The following is a 13,805-nucleotide window of genomic DNA, read 5'->3' as shown; positions in this document are numbered from 1 at the left end:
CTTGTTTGAAGCCAAAGCTCATCCCTTGAGAAGGTGCGTGACACAGAAACAGCAAAAACTCCTTCTGGTTCTCATCTCCAGCCAGGGCTAGAGGGGACAATGAGCCAGACTGGCTTAGTCTCTACAGCTTTCAAAGCAAGGTCTGAGAAATATTTGCCCTGCGGTGTTTCCCACCCCAGTCAGCGAATACTTTCTGCTTTTGTGACGTGACTGCTAATTACAGCAGCGTAGTTCTTACAGTGGGCATTCACAAATCTCAAAAACATTTCTGCCTAACAACTTCATGCTCGAACCATGTTAGCAGAAACTTTAACCCTCTTGTTAATCCCTCTGGTGTTAGTGATACTCCTTCTGCACTCATGCATGGCAAATGACGTTCCCAGCTCTCCACCTTTCCTTTCCATCTTCATTGCCTAATGACTTACAGAGCGTAACTCCAAACGACCAATTTCTCGATCCAAATATCCATTTCCTCCAAACAACATCAACCCTCCTCCTTATCAGTTTCGAAGGGGTTGTGCTGGAAGCTTGTTTTATTCAGCCCGCTTGCCTCAGGCAAGTGTTGCCCTTACACAGTGTCAAGGCACTGGATGCCTGCAACTCCAGCATAAACAAACTCGATGCACTCGCTTTCCTCATCAGCAAGGGGTACAGAAATCAGCTTAAGTGTAAACATGGATCAAACTCCTACAGGAAAATGGGCCTTACGTCTGCTTCCCACGGTGTACTGACCCTCAAGTACTTGAACCAACATAAGTCTCAGGGCAGGTATCTCTGCACCAGCCTCATCTGTAAAAGTGCAAGTTTGCCTCCCTCTCGAAATGACATTTGTGGGGAGCCATGAAAAGTACGGGACTGCTGGTGGCAAACAGCAGGAAGAAAAGCTCGAGCGCTCTCAGTTCCTGACATCACACAGCATCTCCTACAGTCATGTCTGCGAATGCAGTTGTGGGATTTCATCCATCACCAGGCAGGAGTGTTCAGAGTGGCTCGCACCTGGTTTACTACATTCTTCTATACACAGGCTTCTCTATACAGGCAAGAAGCTGGCAAGTGAACAAGTTCTGAGCTATATGTTTTTAAATCTTAATGACAGACCATAAGACAAAATATACTAAGCATGCTCTCAATGTAGTTTTCAAAGAGATTTTGTATACCATCAAATCAAGAACGTAACATGTCAACTGGCTGCCCTCACCTATTCTGGAAGCCAAGACATTTATTAAAAGGTAGAAGAGCACTGCGTGACTGCTTCCTATCCCAGATAGTAAGGACAAGATACACTTCCCACCTCGGTGATCAAGAAGAGATAGCACAACTTTTTCACCAGCATTCTTCCAAAAAATAGTCAATTTTCTAGCAGAAATCAAGGCTTACACCATGTCACTTTCAAAGCATAGTTTAAAAAGGGTTAAGCTTCTCAAACCAGGCAATTAATATGGAAATAGTTACACAACCTTCATTGGCTCCTCTAATTCCTTTTTGGGACTAAACAGACATGTATTTGTAACATACCCTAATAAAAAAACTGCTATGAATAAGCAACACATTTTTCAGAAGCAAATCTCTTCCCATTTTATCTCCTGGTACAAAAGCATTTTGGCCTCAATTTTTTTCAATCCTGCCCCCAATCTCCTTCCTCTCACCCACGCCTTCTTTTCAAACAAAATGAGCCTGTCCCTGTGTCTATCGTCTGGAACAGGATTAAAGTTTCACACTGAGCCCGTTGCCTGGTTGGCAGTAGCAGATGATCTGTTTGAAAGCTGTTCATTCAGCTTCTGCTCCAGGCAAGACAAATTTGCAATGGAGTTTTCTTCGAACCACAATCTCCTTTAGCTTACAGGTAAAACAAAGCTGGAGGAAACCTTTCTTCAGCACTCAGTACAGCTCCCAGCAACTAACTTTTCTACAATACTTAATAAAAGCATCCTTTTCAAAATATGTCCTATGCTGACATCACATTTCTTGAATTCTTCAGATCTTCTTGTTTGAGGATGGGCAATAAGAACATAATGATATATATGTGTATATATACACACACACACACTCATCCACCAACTCGGACATAGGCATTAAAAAGAGTAAATCAGAACTCTGTCCCTTACCAAGTGTTTTAATAGGTCCATTGCTTTTTAAAAAAAATAATTAGAAAAGCTTTTCTTATTGCTTTTCGCTAAGATCACTTGCTCTACAGATTTTCAGCTTCAGTGTTAAACTGGTACTGAAAGATTGGCATAGATTCTCTTCCAACACGAGGTACAACAGCCACGCAGCAATAAGCAACAACAGAATCGCTTCAGTGATAAGCATCGGGTTCATGTAATTCATTTAATAACATTTTCTGCTGGAAGCTATGTCACAGCTGCCAGATCCAGAAGATTGTTTCGAAACAGCATCTCTTCTGCCTCTGTTTTAGTAACCCACTTGTAGTCAACACCCACCAGCTCTACTATTTCAGTCTGCTTTCCATGGCACTTGGCTTTAAGTAGAGGCTCTTTATCCTGAAGGCCAGCCACACGCACAAGTCACGCCTCTGCAGCAGATGATACAAGCCTTGCCCCAAACCAATTACTTCAGAGAGGGAAAAAAAAGAAAAAAAAGACATTTGGAAAATAAAAGTGCAAGCAAGATAAGATCAAAAAAGTATTACATGGTTCAGGACCATCTCTGTCAGAGTGGTTTGATCAAAACCAGTAGATGTGAAAACAGCCCCCAGGGACCTGCTGTCCCTCAGAAACACCAGCACACTCCAAGTTCTCTCTCCAGTCCCACCTGTTTACGGCCCAAGAACTGTGGAGCCACCAGACAGTAAGTTCCTTAAATGATGGATACTGACAAAACCAGAGGTTCTTCCAGCAGCTAAGCTACAGACTCATTGCTTGCATTCAGGCATTAATTAGCCGCATTCCATCTTTGCAACATAAAGGAACTCCTCCTTCCTCAGAGCAGTGTGTTTGTCACTTTGTATCTTTGATTGATTGGAAAAAAGCTCAGTTAGATATAAATAATCCACCCTTTGCACATTCATTCTCTAAATTACTGAACACAACTATGTGCCTGTCTTGCAAGAGCCATCTTAAGCTTCAACTTCTGAGGTTTCCTGCTTCGAAGATCACTACGACAACCCTGAAATGTGGTTTTTAACATGTAGTATCCCTCCTCCTGAGGCAGGGCCGAATTAAACATCCTGCCCCATCCCCCCCAGCCACCAGCCTCCGCAAGTGGCCAGCACGTGCCTGTCCTCCCCACCTTTCCCCTCTGCTGTCATGGCCTTCCACCTGGGGCTGGTTGCAACCAGGGAGCCCAACCGGCACCCCTCTGTGTCTCTTCTCCCTCGGGTGCCGCTGGTGGGAATGCACCCCTGCCCACGAGCGGCCGGGAGGAGCCGGGGTCTCCCAGTAGGTGCCTCCCATGGCTCACCTGTAGATTTGTATCGCACGCCTGCTCTGAACTGCCAGCTGAGACGTCATCTTAGGGCTGCAGCTCGCTGTTCCCAGGCTGACGTGCCCGCCTTAGCACACACGTGTTGGCAAAGGCACCGCTTCTTCCAACAGCCAGCTGCCCGCCCAAGGCCTCTCCCTCTCAGCTCTCCCCCCACGGCAGGGCTAACCCTCCATCAGCCTGAGCAGCCCTTTGCTCACAGGCACTCCCACAGGGGTGGCTGCCATGCTGGACCCAGGCTCCGTGGTCACCTCTGCCACAGCCTGAGGAAGAAGAAAGCCAACCCGTGCCTTTAGCACCTTGAGACAGCTCTGAATACACAAAGTTGTATGGATTTTGAAGGCCCTAGAGCTCCACTTGCACCCTCCTTCGAGTCTTCAGCAAGACTGATGAGCCTTGTGCTGGTCCGCAGGAGTCATCTTCACCTCATGTGAGGTTGGTCAGGTCGGTCCAGAGGGTGCCTTTTCTCCCAGCCATGTTTGACTGGAGGGGGCCAACTTCACTATGAGTTCTGCTTTCTTGATTGGCTTTTGTGGCAATAAATTTAAACCTGCAGTATTTTACTCACATCAAGCAGAGTCTTAGAAATGCAAGCAGATTGCGCTAAGGCCCAAAAATGAAAGCAGAAGCAAACAGCTCAGTGTTAAATAAAAAGGAAGTGGACGTACTATGCAGGGAGGTACTGATTCAGCAGCTGCAGAGACTGCATTCCCCCAGACAACGTAATGCCTGCTGCAGCCAACCTTCCCGCAGCCGCCCCAAGCATGCCCTCTGCAAGCAAAAAGCGACAGCCACTGCCTTTCTGCTGAGACCACCAGCAAGAAAGCAAATGGGCGTTCTGGGTTTTGGTGCATTGCTATGAAAAGCACAGACAAGAGAGAGGAAGAAAAAAAATCCAGCCTGCAGCCTACCCTTGAAAGTTAAGCAAGAAGAGAAGTACACGATGAGCTTTTCCCCCAGCAAAGGTTCCAGCTACGATTGCAAAACCTCAGTTATCGCCCAAGGACTCTTTCATGAGGTCTCCCAGGGCCACTCATCACTTCAAAATCAGCAGAAAGGTGGCACGGCAAGGATCCTACCATATTGCCACGACTGGCTGGCAGAGCTAGCTGTCCGCGGAAAGCCAGCATGCTGCAGCCATTACTCCCAGCACTGTCTGAAATTACAGACTGGAAGGCTCTGAGGGTCCATGGCTGAGTCTTGGCTCACTGGGCCCGAGTATGGGCTCAGCTACCAGTGCCATGTGGCTCATGTTGGTTTCAGGAACTAGTGCTCAAGTTCAAGCACATGTATCGTCCATGCTTGTCCCTCTCTCCTCCTTTCTACCCAAACCTGAGTTTTACCACCCAGCGAGAAAATGGCTCACTCCAAACTCAAGCCAGAGAGTGACCCAACATACACGGACAACATGCCAGTATAAACAGATCCCTTGCGATTAATTGGGACCAGCTTAGGTACAATACAGGCCAGAATACTTCTCTGAATTCTCTTTTTTAAATTACAGCATTTTTTTCTGAAAACCAACTAATCTTTACCTAAAACTCTCCAGTCATAGAAATTGACTGCAATCCTTTGTAAAATTTACCTTCTTTGTTAAACTACAGTGTTTTATTTGAAGTTAAAATATAGCTATATTTTAAAACCTAGCTGGTGGACTTTGCTAGATTGAAGGAGATACGCCTCAGCTAACTGTAGCCTTCTAAAAGCCATGTGTCTTGTCTGGACTAGTCACCTAATTTCCATCTACAGAGAGATAAGCACTTCCAGAGGGTCTTCCAGTCACATTAACACAGCAACCTATTTGTGAAGAATCACCTCTCTGGTGAGGTGAGGGCACCCCTCTCCTTCCATTTGCTACGAAGAAAACTTTGTCAACTTAGATTAAGGGACTACACTTTAGGTATCTAGTGCCATGTGAGACAAGTCCCTTTACTCATTGAAGACTTGTTATCAAGCTCCTTTTACCATGTAGACCTTCCCCACAATATTATCAACTCGTCATTTAATATTACTTTCACACAGATTGCTTTCCCAGGCACTAATATATCAAGACTAATTTCCATCAGCCATTAAGCAACCAGAAATGAAATTATTTTAAGAACTCTTGAGATGAATTGCCTTACACTCTTTATGATGTTCATTCAAGGTTCATAATCTTTGTCGCCTCTTCCAATAATTTAAGAGACAAACCACTGCTGGGAACAGTATGAGTCCCTCCACCCCCTCCAGCTGACAAAAATTCACAGAGTTCAAAAGAAATCTTGGTAAATGGGAGAAGAAAAAAATACACAAAGAGCAATCACTGCAGATATTGAGATTTATTGCTGATTTCCCCATTCTGCAAAGCTGTCAACCCGCTGCAGTTCCAGAAGGGGATTATCTCCAGAAGCCCCATGGCCTCAGTCACTGTGCCAGTTCAGACGACGTGACCAGAGACCTGTGTGCAGCAGCTTGCTGCTTACCGAACAGGTGGAGACAAAATCCATCCTTCCGGATTCTGAATTCATGGCAGGATCTGGTCTCTGACAGTATTTGGTACAACCTGCTGTCAGCTTCCAACAAAAAAAAGTGGGGGCATCCAGTGGGGAATGCTGCTTTTCCTGAGTTCGGTTCCCTGTGCAAGAAGGGAGGTTCTGAGCGGTTTAACACAGAGCCATCAGCATGAGACAGTGCAGTTTTTCCTTAACCACATCAATCAGAAGTAGTTTGTCTTGTGCTTTGAGGCAAAGGCTCCTAAGCATCCTGCCAACTATGCTGCTCTCTTACCAGTGCTATTAATAGCATAGTTTTTCTTTCTTAATAAAAAAACAATAGGTCTCTTTCCTTCTGTTTGGTTGCACTTCTTCATTCCTGCTGCCGCATTTTATTCATGATAGGGTCTCTAGGCTGCAAGTCAGCTCTTTTCCAGCTGGTGAGGTCTGGTTCCTCTTTATGTCCCTGTCCTTTCAGTGTAAACAAGCAAAGCTTCTCCAACTCCACCGATCACAAGGCTGTAAACAAAGTATACCACAAATTTAGCGTCAGGCAAGTCCCTCTACTTGATACAACGCCAAACAGCACAACATTAAGAGAAAGATATAATTTTGTCTAAATACATTTCAACCTAGAGACAGTAACCCAGGTGATTCTTTTCATTCACTTTGTTAAAAAAAGACTGAAACAAGAAATGTCTTATTTAACTGATCTCATCAGAAACCACCCTTCCTATATTTTAGGGCTGGTGGTATTCACGTGAAAACACACAGACAGAAATTGAGATAGAGAAGGTTGCACTTAAGTTAGAAGAATAGCTGCACACCCATACACTAGCAAGAATGGGAAAGGAAGGCAGGAGAGTTTGAACCTCATTAGGTTAATGATTCCCCCTTGCAATTTCTGTTTGCATTCTGTCCTGAAAACTTGCCCCTTGACAAAGTCAGGAGGAGATGTAAATCCTAGCTTTTGGGGACTGAGGAAATAGGGAAAAAGAATTTTGCTCTGGGGAGATCCCACTGGCGTAGCGAGGCCAGTAGAAATTCTCGTGTTTGCTTCTCGTGAGGAACCTGGTGAAAGGACGTGCCCCAGCCGGAACGGCACGTCTACCCAAGCGCTTCCTTTCTGTGCTGCTCGCAGAGCAGTCGTGGCACTAACGCTTCTCGCCAAGGCTCAGGCTAGAAGCAGGGCTCCAAATCAGGATGAATGGTTTTACAAACAAAACCATTCACTGAAATAAGCTGTCGAGCCACTCAATCCGTGCAATAGTTAATAATCCCCAAATCTCCTCTGCTATCTGTCATAGCTGACAGGAATATAGTAGAATACCGAGTTGTCTCCCCTTTTATAACAGTGTAAACCTAAGTGTACTGACCTTTCATCTTAGCCTCATGGCTTAGTTAGCTTATGAAACAGAAAAGCTCCTTAATGAACTTTATAAACAAAACAAACTTCTGTTAAGTTCATTTTTAAGAGGGCTTTTTTTTTTTTTTTTGCTTGGGGGGAAAAAAAGCATGTAAAGCTGAAGGCTCTCTGGTCTTTAATAGTATTACATTCACTTAAATCTTAGCTTTGGTGAGCCGTTTTAAAAATCACATAATTGCCCTTGTTCCTGAGAGGAACAAACATTGTATAACAACATATCTTACAATTACGCAGTAAACAGCCCTGGAAAGTAGGTGCTGCAGACAGTCTGTAGACAGTCCGCTGTGGAGACAGAATTACCAACAAGGAGCCAAGGGCTGCGAGGGCTGCAAGCTTTTCAAAAAGATCTAAAATACATGAGTTTGCCTGTAATCACTACCAACCTCTGAGCACTTTTCTCTGGAGAGGGTTAACCCCCATGTCGTGCCTGGATTTCAGCTCTGCTTATAAACATACCCTCTGCATTAATTCCTTTGGAAAGGAAAGTTGGATAATGTATTCTTTATCCTAAAGAAAAAAACCCACTGCATTTTGGAAGACCTAAAACCAACAGAGCCTTAGAAATTACTTTTTCTTTTGTATAGGTGTGTTGTTTTCTACAACATTTTAAACAGAGACTTTAAAAAGGCAACCTATCTCTGATGAATCATTCTAAAAAACAGATTGGCAATTCTGTACAAAAGATAGTAAACTGTACAGCCCTGTTCTGTAAAAAGGTGCCTGCATCTAAATTGTTCTTTAATATCTTATGTCCTGCATCAGAGGAGAAGAATCCCTTTCTGAAGGATTTGAAATCTCAGGTATCCACGTGCCCATGCAATCCAGATTACTAGGCCAACAGAAACCATCATTATAACTTCAAGATGAAGCAGAGCCAAAAACATGGCTAAACGCCAACCCTTGATTTACCTTCAATTTACCATCTGGCAAATCCTCCAGCTTCTGTTTATTGTGGGGTGACAGCTAACTGCATTTGCCCATCACTCAGAAATTAACATATGATATTGTCCATGACAACACTGGAGCAACACTAAAAACTCAGTGATTAATGATCTCATGAATGCTTTGCAGCTGCTATCGTCTAACAAACTATTTCCAGAGCTTTGCAGATAAGCCAAGCTGCTGATGCACAAGCAATAACAGAACTCAAAAAATAAATAAATAGAAGAAATGCTTATCTTTTTGAATTATGACAATCAAAGCATAACAGTGGCCTAAAGGCTAAAGCAAAGTTTATTTTAAAGGTATGGATGTGTTCATCAGTTCTTTACTTTCAGTGCATACAGGGCCTGTAGTATGTGTGCAACTATATGGGTCCATGTATACCCGTATGTGTATACTCACATTAACAAAGGTACACGTGATTTTTTAGTACACGTCAGTGAATACATACATACTGTAAAAGCCTACCTCTAGCACGCACATGATAGACCTGCACAAACACATGTAAAACATGGTGAGGAACGGCAAGTTAATGGTCTAGACCAGGGGTGGTTTAGGTACACTGATAGTAGTTCAGCCTCTTATACACGCAGGCCGCATACATGTATTCCAAGAAATAAAAAAAATTACATGACTTATTTTAGTATTTGAGATTACATGCACCTAACATACCTATGGGGATGCATATTCAGACGTATGCATATGGGGCTAGTTTAAACTGACATTCTCCTTCCTGTAACTTCTCTATCACACCTGAAAAAAGAATATGCTAATTCCATTTAGTGCAGAGCTGAATCTTTAGGACGGCAATCAAACTGTGAGGGGGAAAAAAGCAAGCTTAAAGCTTTTCAAAAGTAAGCAGATTTTTATTTCCAACAACAAATCTGTCCTCAGAGGTACATGCCTAACCCTGTATTTAGTTACTAGTTGCATTGCAGAAGCATTTAGAAGCATCAGCCATGGGCTGGGTTCCCTTTTGCTGGGTACTGTACAAATACAGACAAACCCCATTGTCTTTGACCAAAGGAGTTTGCACTTCAATCCTTTATCTTACTAACTAAAAAATTCTGGTTAGGTGATCCGTAATGCTTGGCCACATGTTCCAGATACAGCTTTGGAAAAAGTTTGTGATCGTTATTTCATTTTTCTACTATTCTCATTTTATGCATTCACAGTACACACTGTGTTAGGGAAACTTGAATACACTCTATCGGTTAAAAAGATGCTGTCACCAAACCATGACTCCTGTGTTTTATTTCCAATTCCACCACTCATTTATAGCCTGACTTTGAATATGTCATTTATTTGCCTATTGCACCCATTTGTCTAGCTGTAAATCATGCTGAGTGAATTGCGGTGAGGCTTAATGTCCAAAATGTCCATGTTCTCCCACAGAGGCAGAAGAAACACTCTTCTATTTGTATTAATGTACTGCATCCATCATTGCACACCTGGTTCTCCTTACGTGCAAAATATTACTGGCACTAATAGAACTTGACATTTAGAAAGTATTTCCACATGAAGCACTGTGTGGAAATTCATTTTCACTGTTAAGAAAAAAGTTCACGTAGGCACTTACCAAGAAATTGTTAGTACATTGGCAGTCATGACAAAGAAGAATGGTGATAAGCTAGCAGTGATAACCTGTTAAATTGAAAGGAAAAAAAAAACCACTTTGTGAACTTGTGATACCACAAATGAAAACTGAAATACTTCTGCTGAAATCAAATTTCTGCATGTGCAGTCACTTTTTTTTTCCTTTTGTTTTCTTAACCATTAGATGCAATACCTAAAATAGATGGTCAATAGAGAGGAGGAACCCAATGAGTCTGTGCTAAACAGTGAGACATTGCTAAACACAGAGCTTCCACTCCTGCCCAACCTTCCTCCCAGTGTAAGTATGGAGACTACATGGAGGCACCTCCTTCCCCCCTGGCCAGCGGAAGGCAGGCCACAAACAGTCGAAAAAGACCGAACAGACAGGGATACACGAGCTGCACAGCCAGCTCAGGGCAGGATCCTGACTGTGGGGTATTGCTGGGAAAACACATGCAAAACATGCTGCTCGTTAGGCTGGGAAACCAAGAGAGAAAATAGTACGACAGTCACGCATCACAGTTCAATTTTGACTCCTACAGAACCCGGGACACAGCAGAGGCAGGACAGGGAACCAGAGCAGAGGGTCCCTTGTCACGCATCCCTGATATGTATCTTTGTTTTTCCCCTGGAGTGGGAGCTCACTTCTTCTGCTAGCTTGGAGCTTTACGGTATTGCCCATGTTGTACACTATTGTGGTAGGCAGTTGTGCAAATACTTGAGTCAGATGAATGAATAGTTCGTATCAGGAGGTATGTCTGGGGTTGTATTGATACCAGCAATTTGATTGCTGTGCAGGAATGGAGTGGATCTGCAGACTTGAGCAAGTCCATCTCCTGCCTCATTTTCTCTGTGCTATAGGCAAACGGAGAACAGTCAGGGTGTTATTTAAGGTAATCTCTAGGAAGAAAAAAAGCCTTCTTCTGCATCACTGAATCTCCCTAAAGCAGAGAACATCCCCAAATAGGCCAGAGGAGGCACTCACAGTATAGTCCCCATCAAGCACCTCCATGCCTGTGTGGTGCTTAACTGTCATTGCCTGGTCTCACTGCCAGCTTTAGATTATTGTCCCCTCTCCAGCTACCTCTTAGAGTGGGGCTGGTGAAGTGACATACAACCATTTCTTCTTCATCCGCTGCTGCTCGTGATCCTGCAATGATGACAGTCGAGGCAGAAGCAGAACCCTGCCTTTTCAAACGCAGCCATAACAAATGTAGTGGGTATTGACCAACAAACTGTTAGTCCAAGGTCTGGTGCACAGAGCCTACTCTAAAATGGCTTTTGCTTCCCCACTGCACATGTAGTAGTGTTTTAACAAGTAATAGATTACGGATTGAAGTTTCTGCTGTCTCCCCTGGGAGTCAACTAGACAAACAACGATTAGGAAATCTTAGCTGATAATTGTTTAAATGTTTTGTTTCTTAATTTCATCTTTTTCCTTGGGCAATTTTGTATTATCCTAAATAGTTCCTTTCATTCCTCAGTGCCTGTGTTTCCCAAGTATTTGTAAATCACTACCAAGTCTTCCTTTCCCACAGGCATTGCTTATGCTAACTGTTGACTGAAAATCAATCCCTCCATCTAATGACTCTGTCACTGTTCTCTGAACTCTTTCCATTTTACATTATCCATCTGGCAACAAAATGTCCAAAACTGCGCGCAGGCTGCAGATGTGGTAGCTCTGTAGCTGTTGAGGCAGGGATCTGTTACAAACCATTGTATATCGGTATCTGGCTGTTTCTGAGATCGGTACTATGAAAATATCAAGTCATTTGCCCCTAGCTTCTCTGCCCAGGACACTTCGGTGTAATGAGAGATTCATAATATAAACCTTCTGAAGCTGCATTCTGAAGCTGCATTGTTTTTCTTTACTCTATATTCCTTTTTTTTTTGCTTTTCTACACCCACAAGCACGTTTCAAGCTCTCATTCTCCTCAGAAATATAAGGCTTTTCAAGCCTGGGATCTGACTGCTCAGCCCAGCCTGCTGTCGGCAAATAAAAGCGAGCAGGTTTCCAGGCCAGGCGAGCCAGGATGTGCGATGAGGGACCCTCTGCTCCGGTTCCCTGCCCTGCCAGGGTGTCAAGAGGATGGGGTCAGACTCTTTTCAGTGGTGCCCAGTGACAGGACAAGGGGCAACAGGCACAAACTGGAACACAGGAAGTTCTGTCTCAACATGTGGAAAAACTTCTTCACTGTGAGGGTAACCAAGCACTGGCACAGGCTGCCCAGAGAGGTTGTGGAGTCTCCTTCTCTGGAGATACTCAACACCTGCCTGGACGTGATCCTGTGCAACCTGCTCTAGGTGATCCTGCTTTAGCAGGGGGGTTTGGACTAGATGATCTCCAGAGGTCCCTTCCAACCCCTACCATTCTGTGATTCTGTGATCAGCTCTGCCCCTACAGCCTTGTACGTATATATACAAGCAAACATATAACTAAATAGATGTACCCAAAAGAGACTGACAGAGGAGAAGTCACAAACTGACAGTTACTCTTCAAAACTCAGGAACATGATATTAAACTGTCCATTTTTCAGGTCACACCCTAGCCTGTCTCGTAGTCACTTGCAGCCAGAGCGAGCTGACACCTACTCCAAACAGTGGAAGACAACAATTCGGGAGCGGAATCTTTCATGCACTTTACCTAAATACAGCTCCTAGGCTGGATATCCATCAGTTCCAATGCAGCACTCTAAAATACATCCACATCTTGCTCTAGCAGGCTGGGTTCTCCCCTTACACACCTTGCAGCAGCTGTGCTGACCTACGAGGAGCTATTTCTCATTTACATCAGTGTGAGCGATTGTAGAATTAACTGCACTAAGCTTATCTTAGGCTAATACTAATTTATTACATAAAAATATGCAATATTCATTACCAAGCATGTAAACAGGAACTAATGAAGGATGGCAGCTGTGGTATCTACGGAGCATTCTTCTCTTTAAGCTGTTCTCCTGAAACAAACTGAAGTGCTGTATTTGAGAAGTGACACAAGTTAAAGTTGTGTCACCCACTCCCTTGTAGAGTCCTGTTTATTAGAAACTTGAGAAGAGGCCAACAGCAGAGAAACAAGCATTTAAGAAGCCTCCGAAAACCAGCCTTATCAAAAACAATACACCATTCTACTGCAATCATCCCAAACCTCTGCAAAAATGCAGGCTGTAGCCTTTTGGACTATTACAGCAGAACATTGTTGTATTTTTGAAAAATTATGTAAGAGTCTCTCAGTGCCAGAGAAACAAAATGTGGGTTGGAAGAGCACATGAAGTAAGTGTGTGGAAGAAAAAAACCACACCGAAACAAAAGGAAAACAAATTGCTAAAACGTCCACCTTTGATTGTTTATCTAAAAGAGGAACACATTTAAAAATGAAAAACAAGTTTTCAGGGAAACTAACCATATAATTTGTTCCAGGGGAAGAATGTAAAGTCTAGGGACATAGTTCAGAAGGTAATTTTCCTTCAAGTACATTTCAGCATTTTCCAAAGTGTTTTAAGTGCACTCTAAAAAAAAAAAAAACCCCACCTACATTGATGTTCTGAATGTCCTTTAAAAAAACAAACCACAACACGCTAAGTGCAGTAATATCTCTTTCTTCACTTTAAAGGTCACAGTTGTCCTCCTAAGCATTCAGATGCCTTAGGAAACGGAATGAGCTTGCAAGACAAAAGAAGGCAAATAAAAGGGCAAACTAAAGTTAATGATTTCCAAATATATTTCAGTGCTGAATCTTTAAAACTATGAGGTGGAAAGGGAAATTTTAATTAGCTATAACCAGCATACTTTGAACAAAGGTCCCCAAGAATTTGACGTACAGTCGGTAATTTTACCAAATGATACAGACTGGGTGGTTGAACCAGAACAATTTTAGAATCAAGAATAGCTCCATGGACTCTGCCTACTTACTTGCTTAAAGGAATTGTGACCAG

The 13,805-nt window shown here is 43.3% G+C and overlaps 1 protein-coding gene across 5 annotated transcripts in view; it reads right to left on the bottom strand.

The window, feature by feature from the left end:
• TMEM241 (transmembrane protein 241) overlaps positions 1-13,805 on the bottom strand; it is a 68,289-nt gene that overhangs the window by 4,288 nt on the left and 50,196 nt on the right. For 3 of the 5 annotated variants that reach the window (XM_054815189.1, XM_054815190.1, XM_054815191.1), the window contains 2 exons: positions 9,860-9,924; positions 5,745-6,431 (listed from right to left, as the gene is read on the bottom strand). The exons of 1 other annotated variant lie outside the window; for it this stretch is intronic. In XM_054815189.1, the coding sequence (XP_054671164.1) occupies positions 6,371-6,431; positions 9,860-9,924 (126 nt within the window). In that variant the 3' untranslated portion in view covers positions 5,745-6,370. Of the gene's footprint in view, positions 1-5,744; positions 6,432-9,859; positions 9,925-13,805 lie in introns of those variants that run through there. One more of the 5 variants, XM_054815192.1, reaches the window with a different exon arrangement.

Source organism: Grus americana, chromosome 2 (genome assembly GCF_028858705.1).
Source record: "Grus americana isolate bGruAme1 chromosome 2, bGruAme1.mat, whole genome shotgun sequence".
NCBI lineage: Eukaryota > Metazoa > Chordata > Aves > Gruiformes > Gruidae > Grus > Grus americana.
Note: the sequence above shows the minus strand (reverse complement) of the source record. Positions and strands in the feature narration are given on the sequence as shown.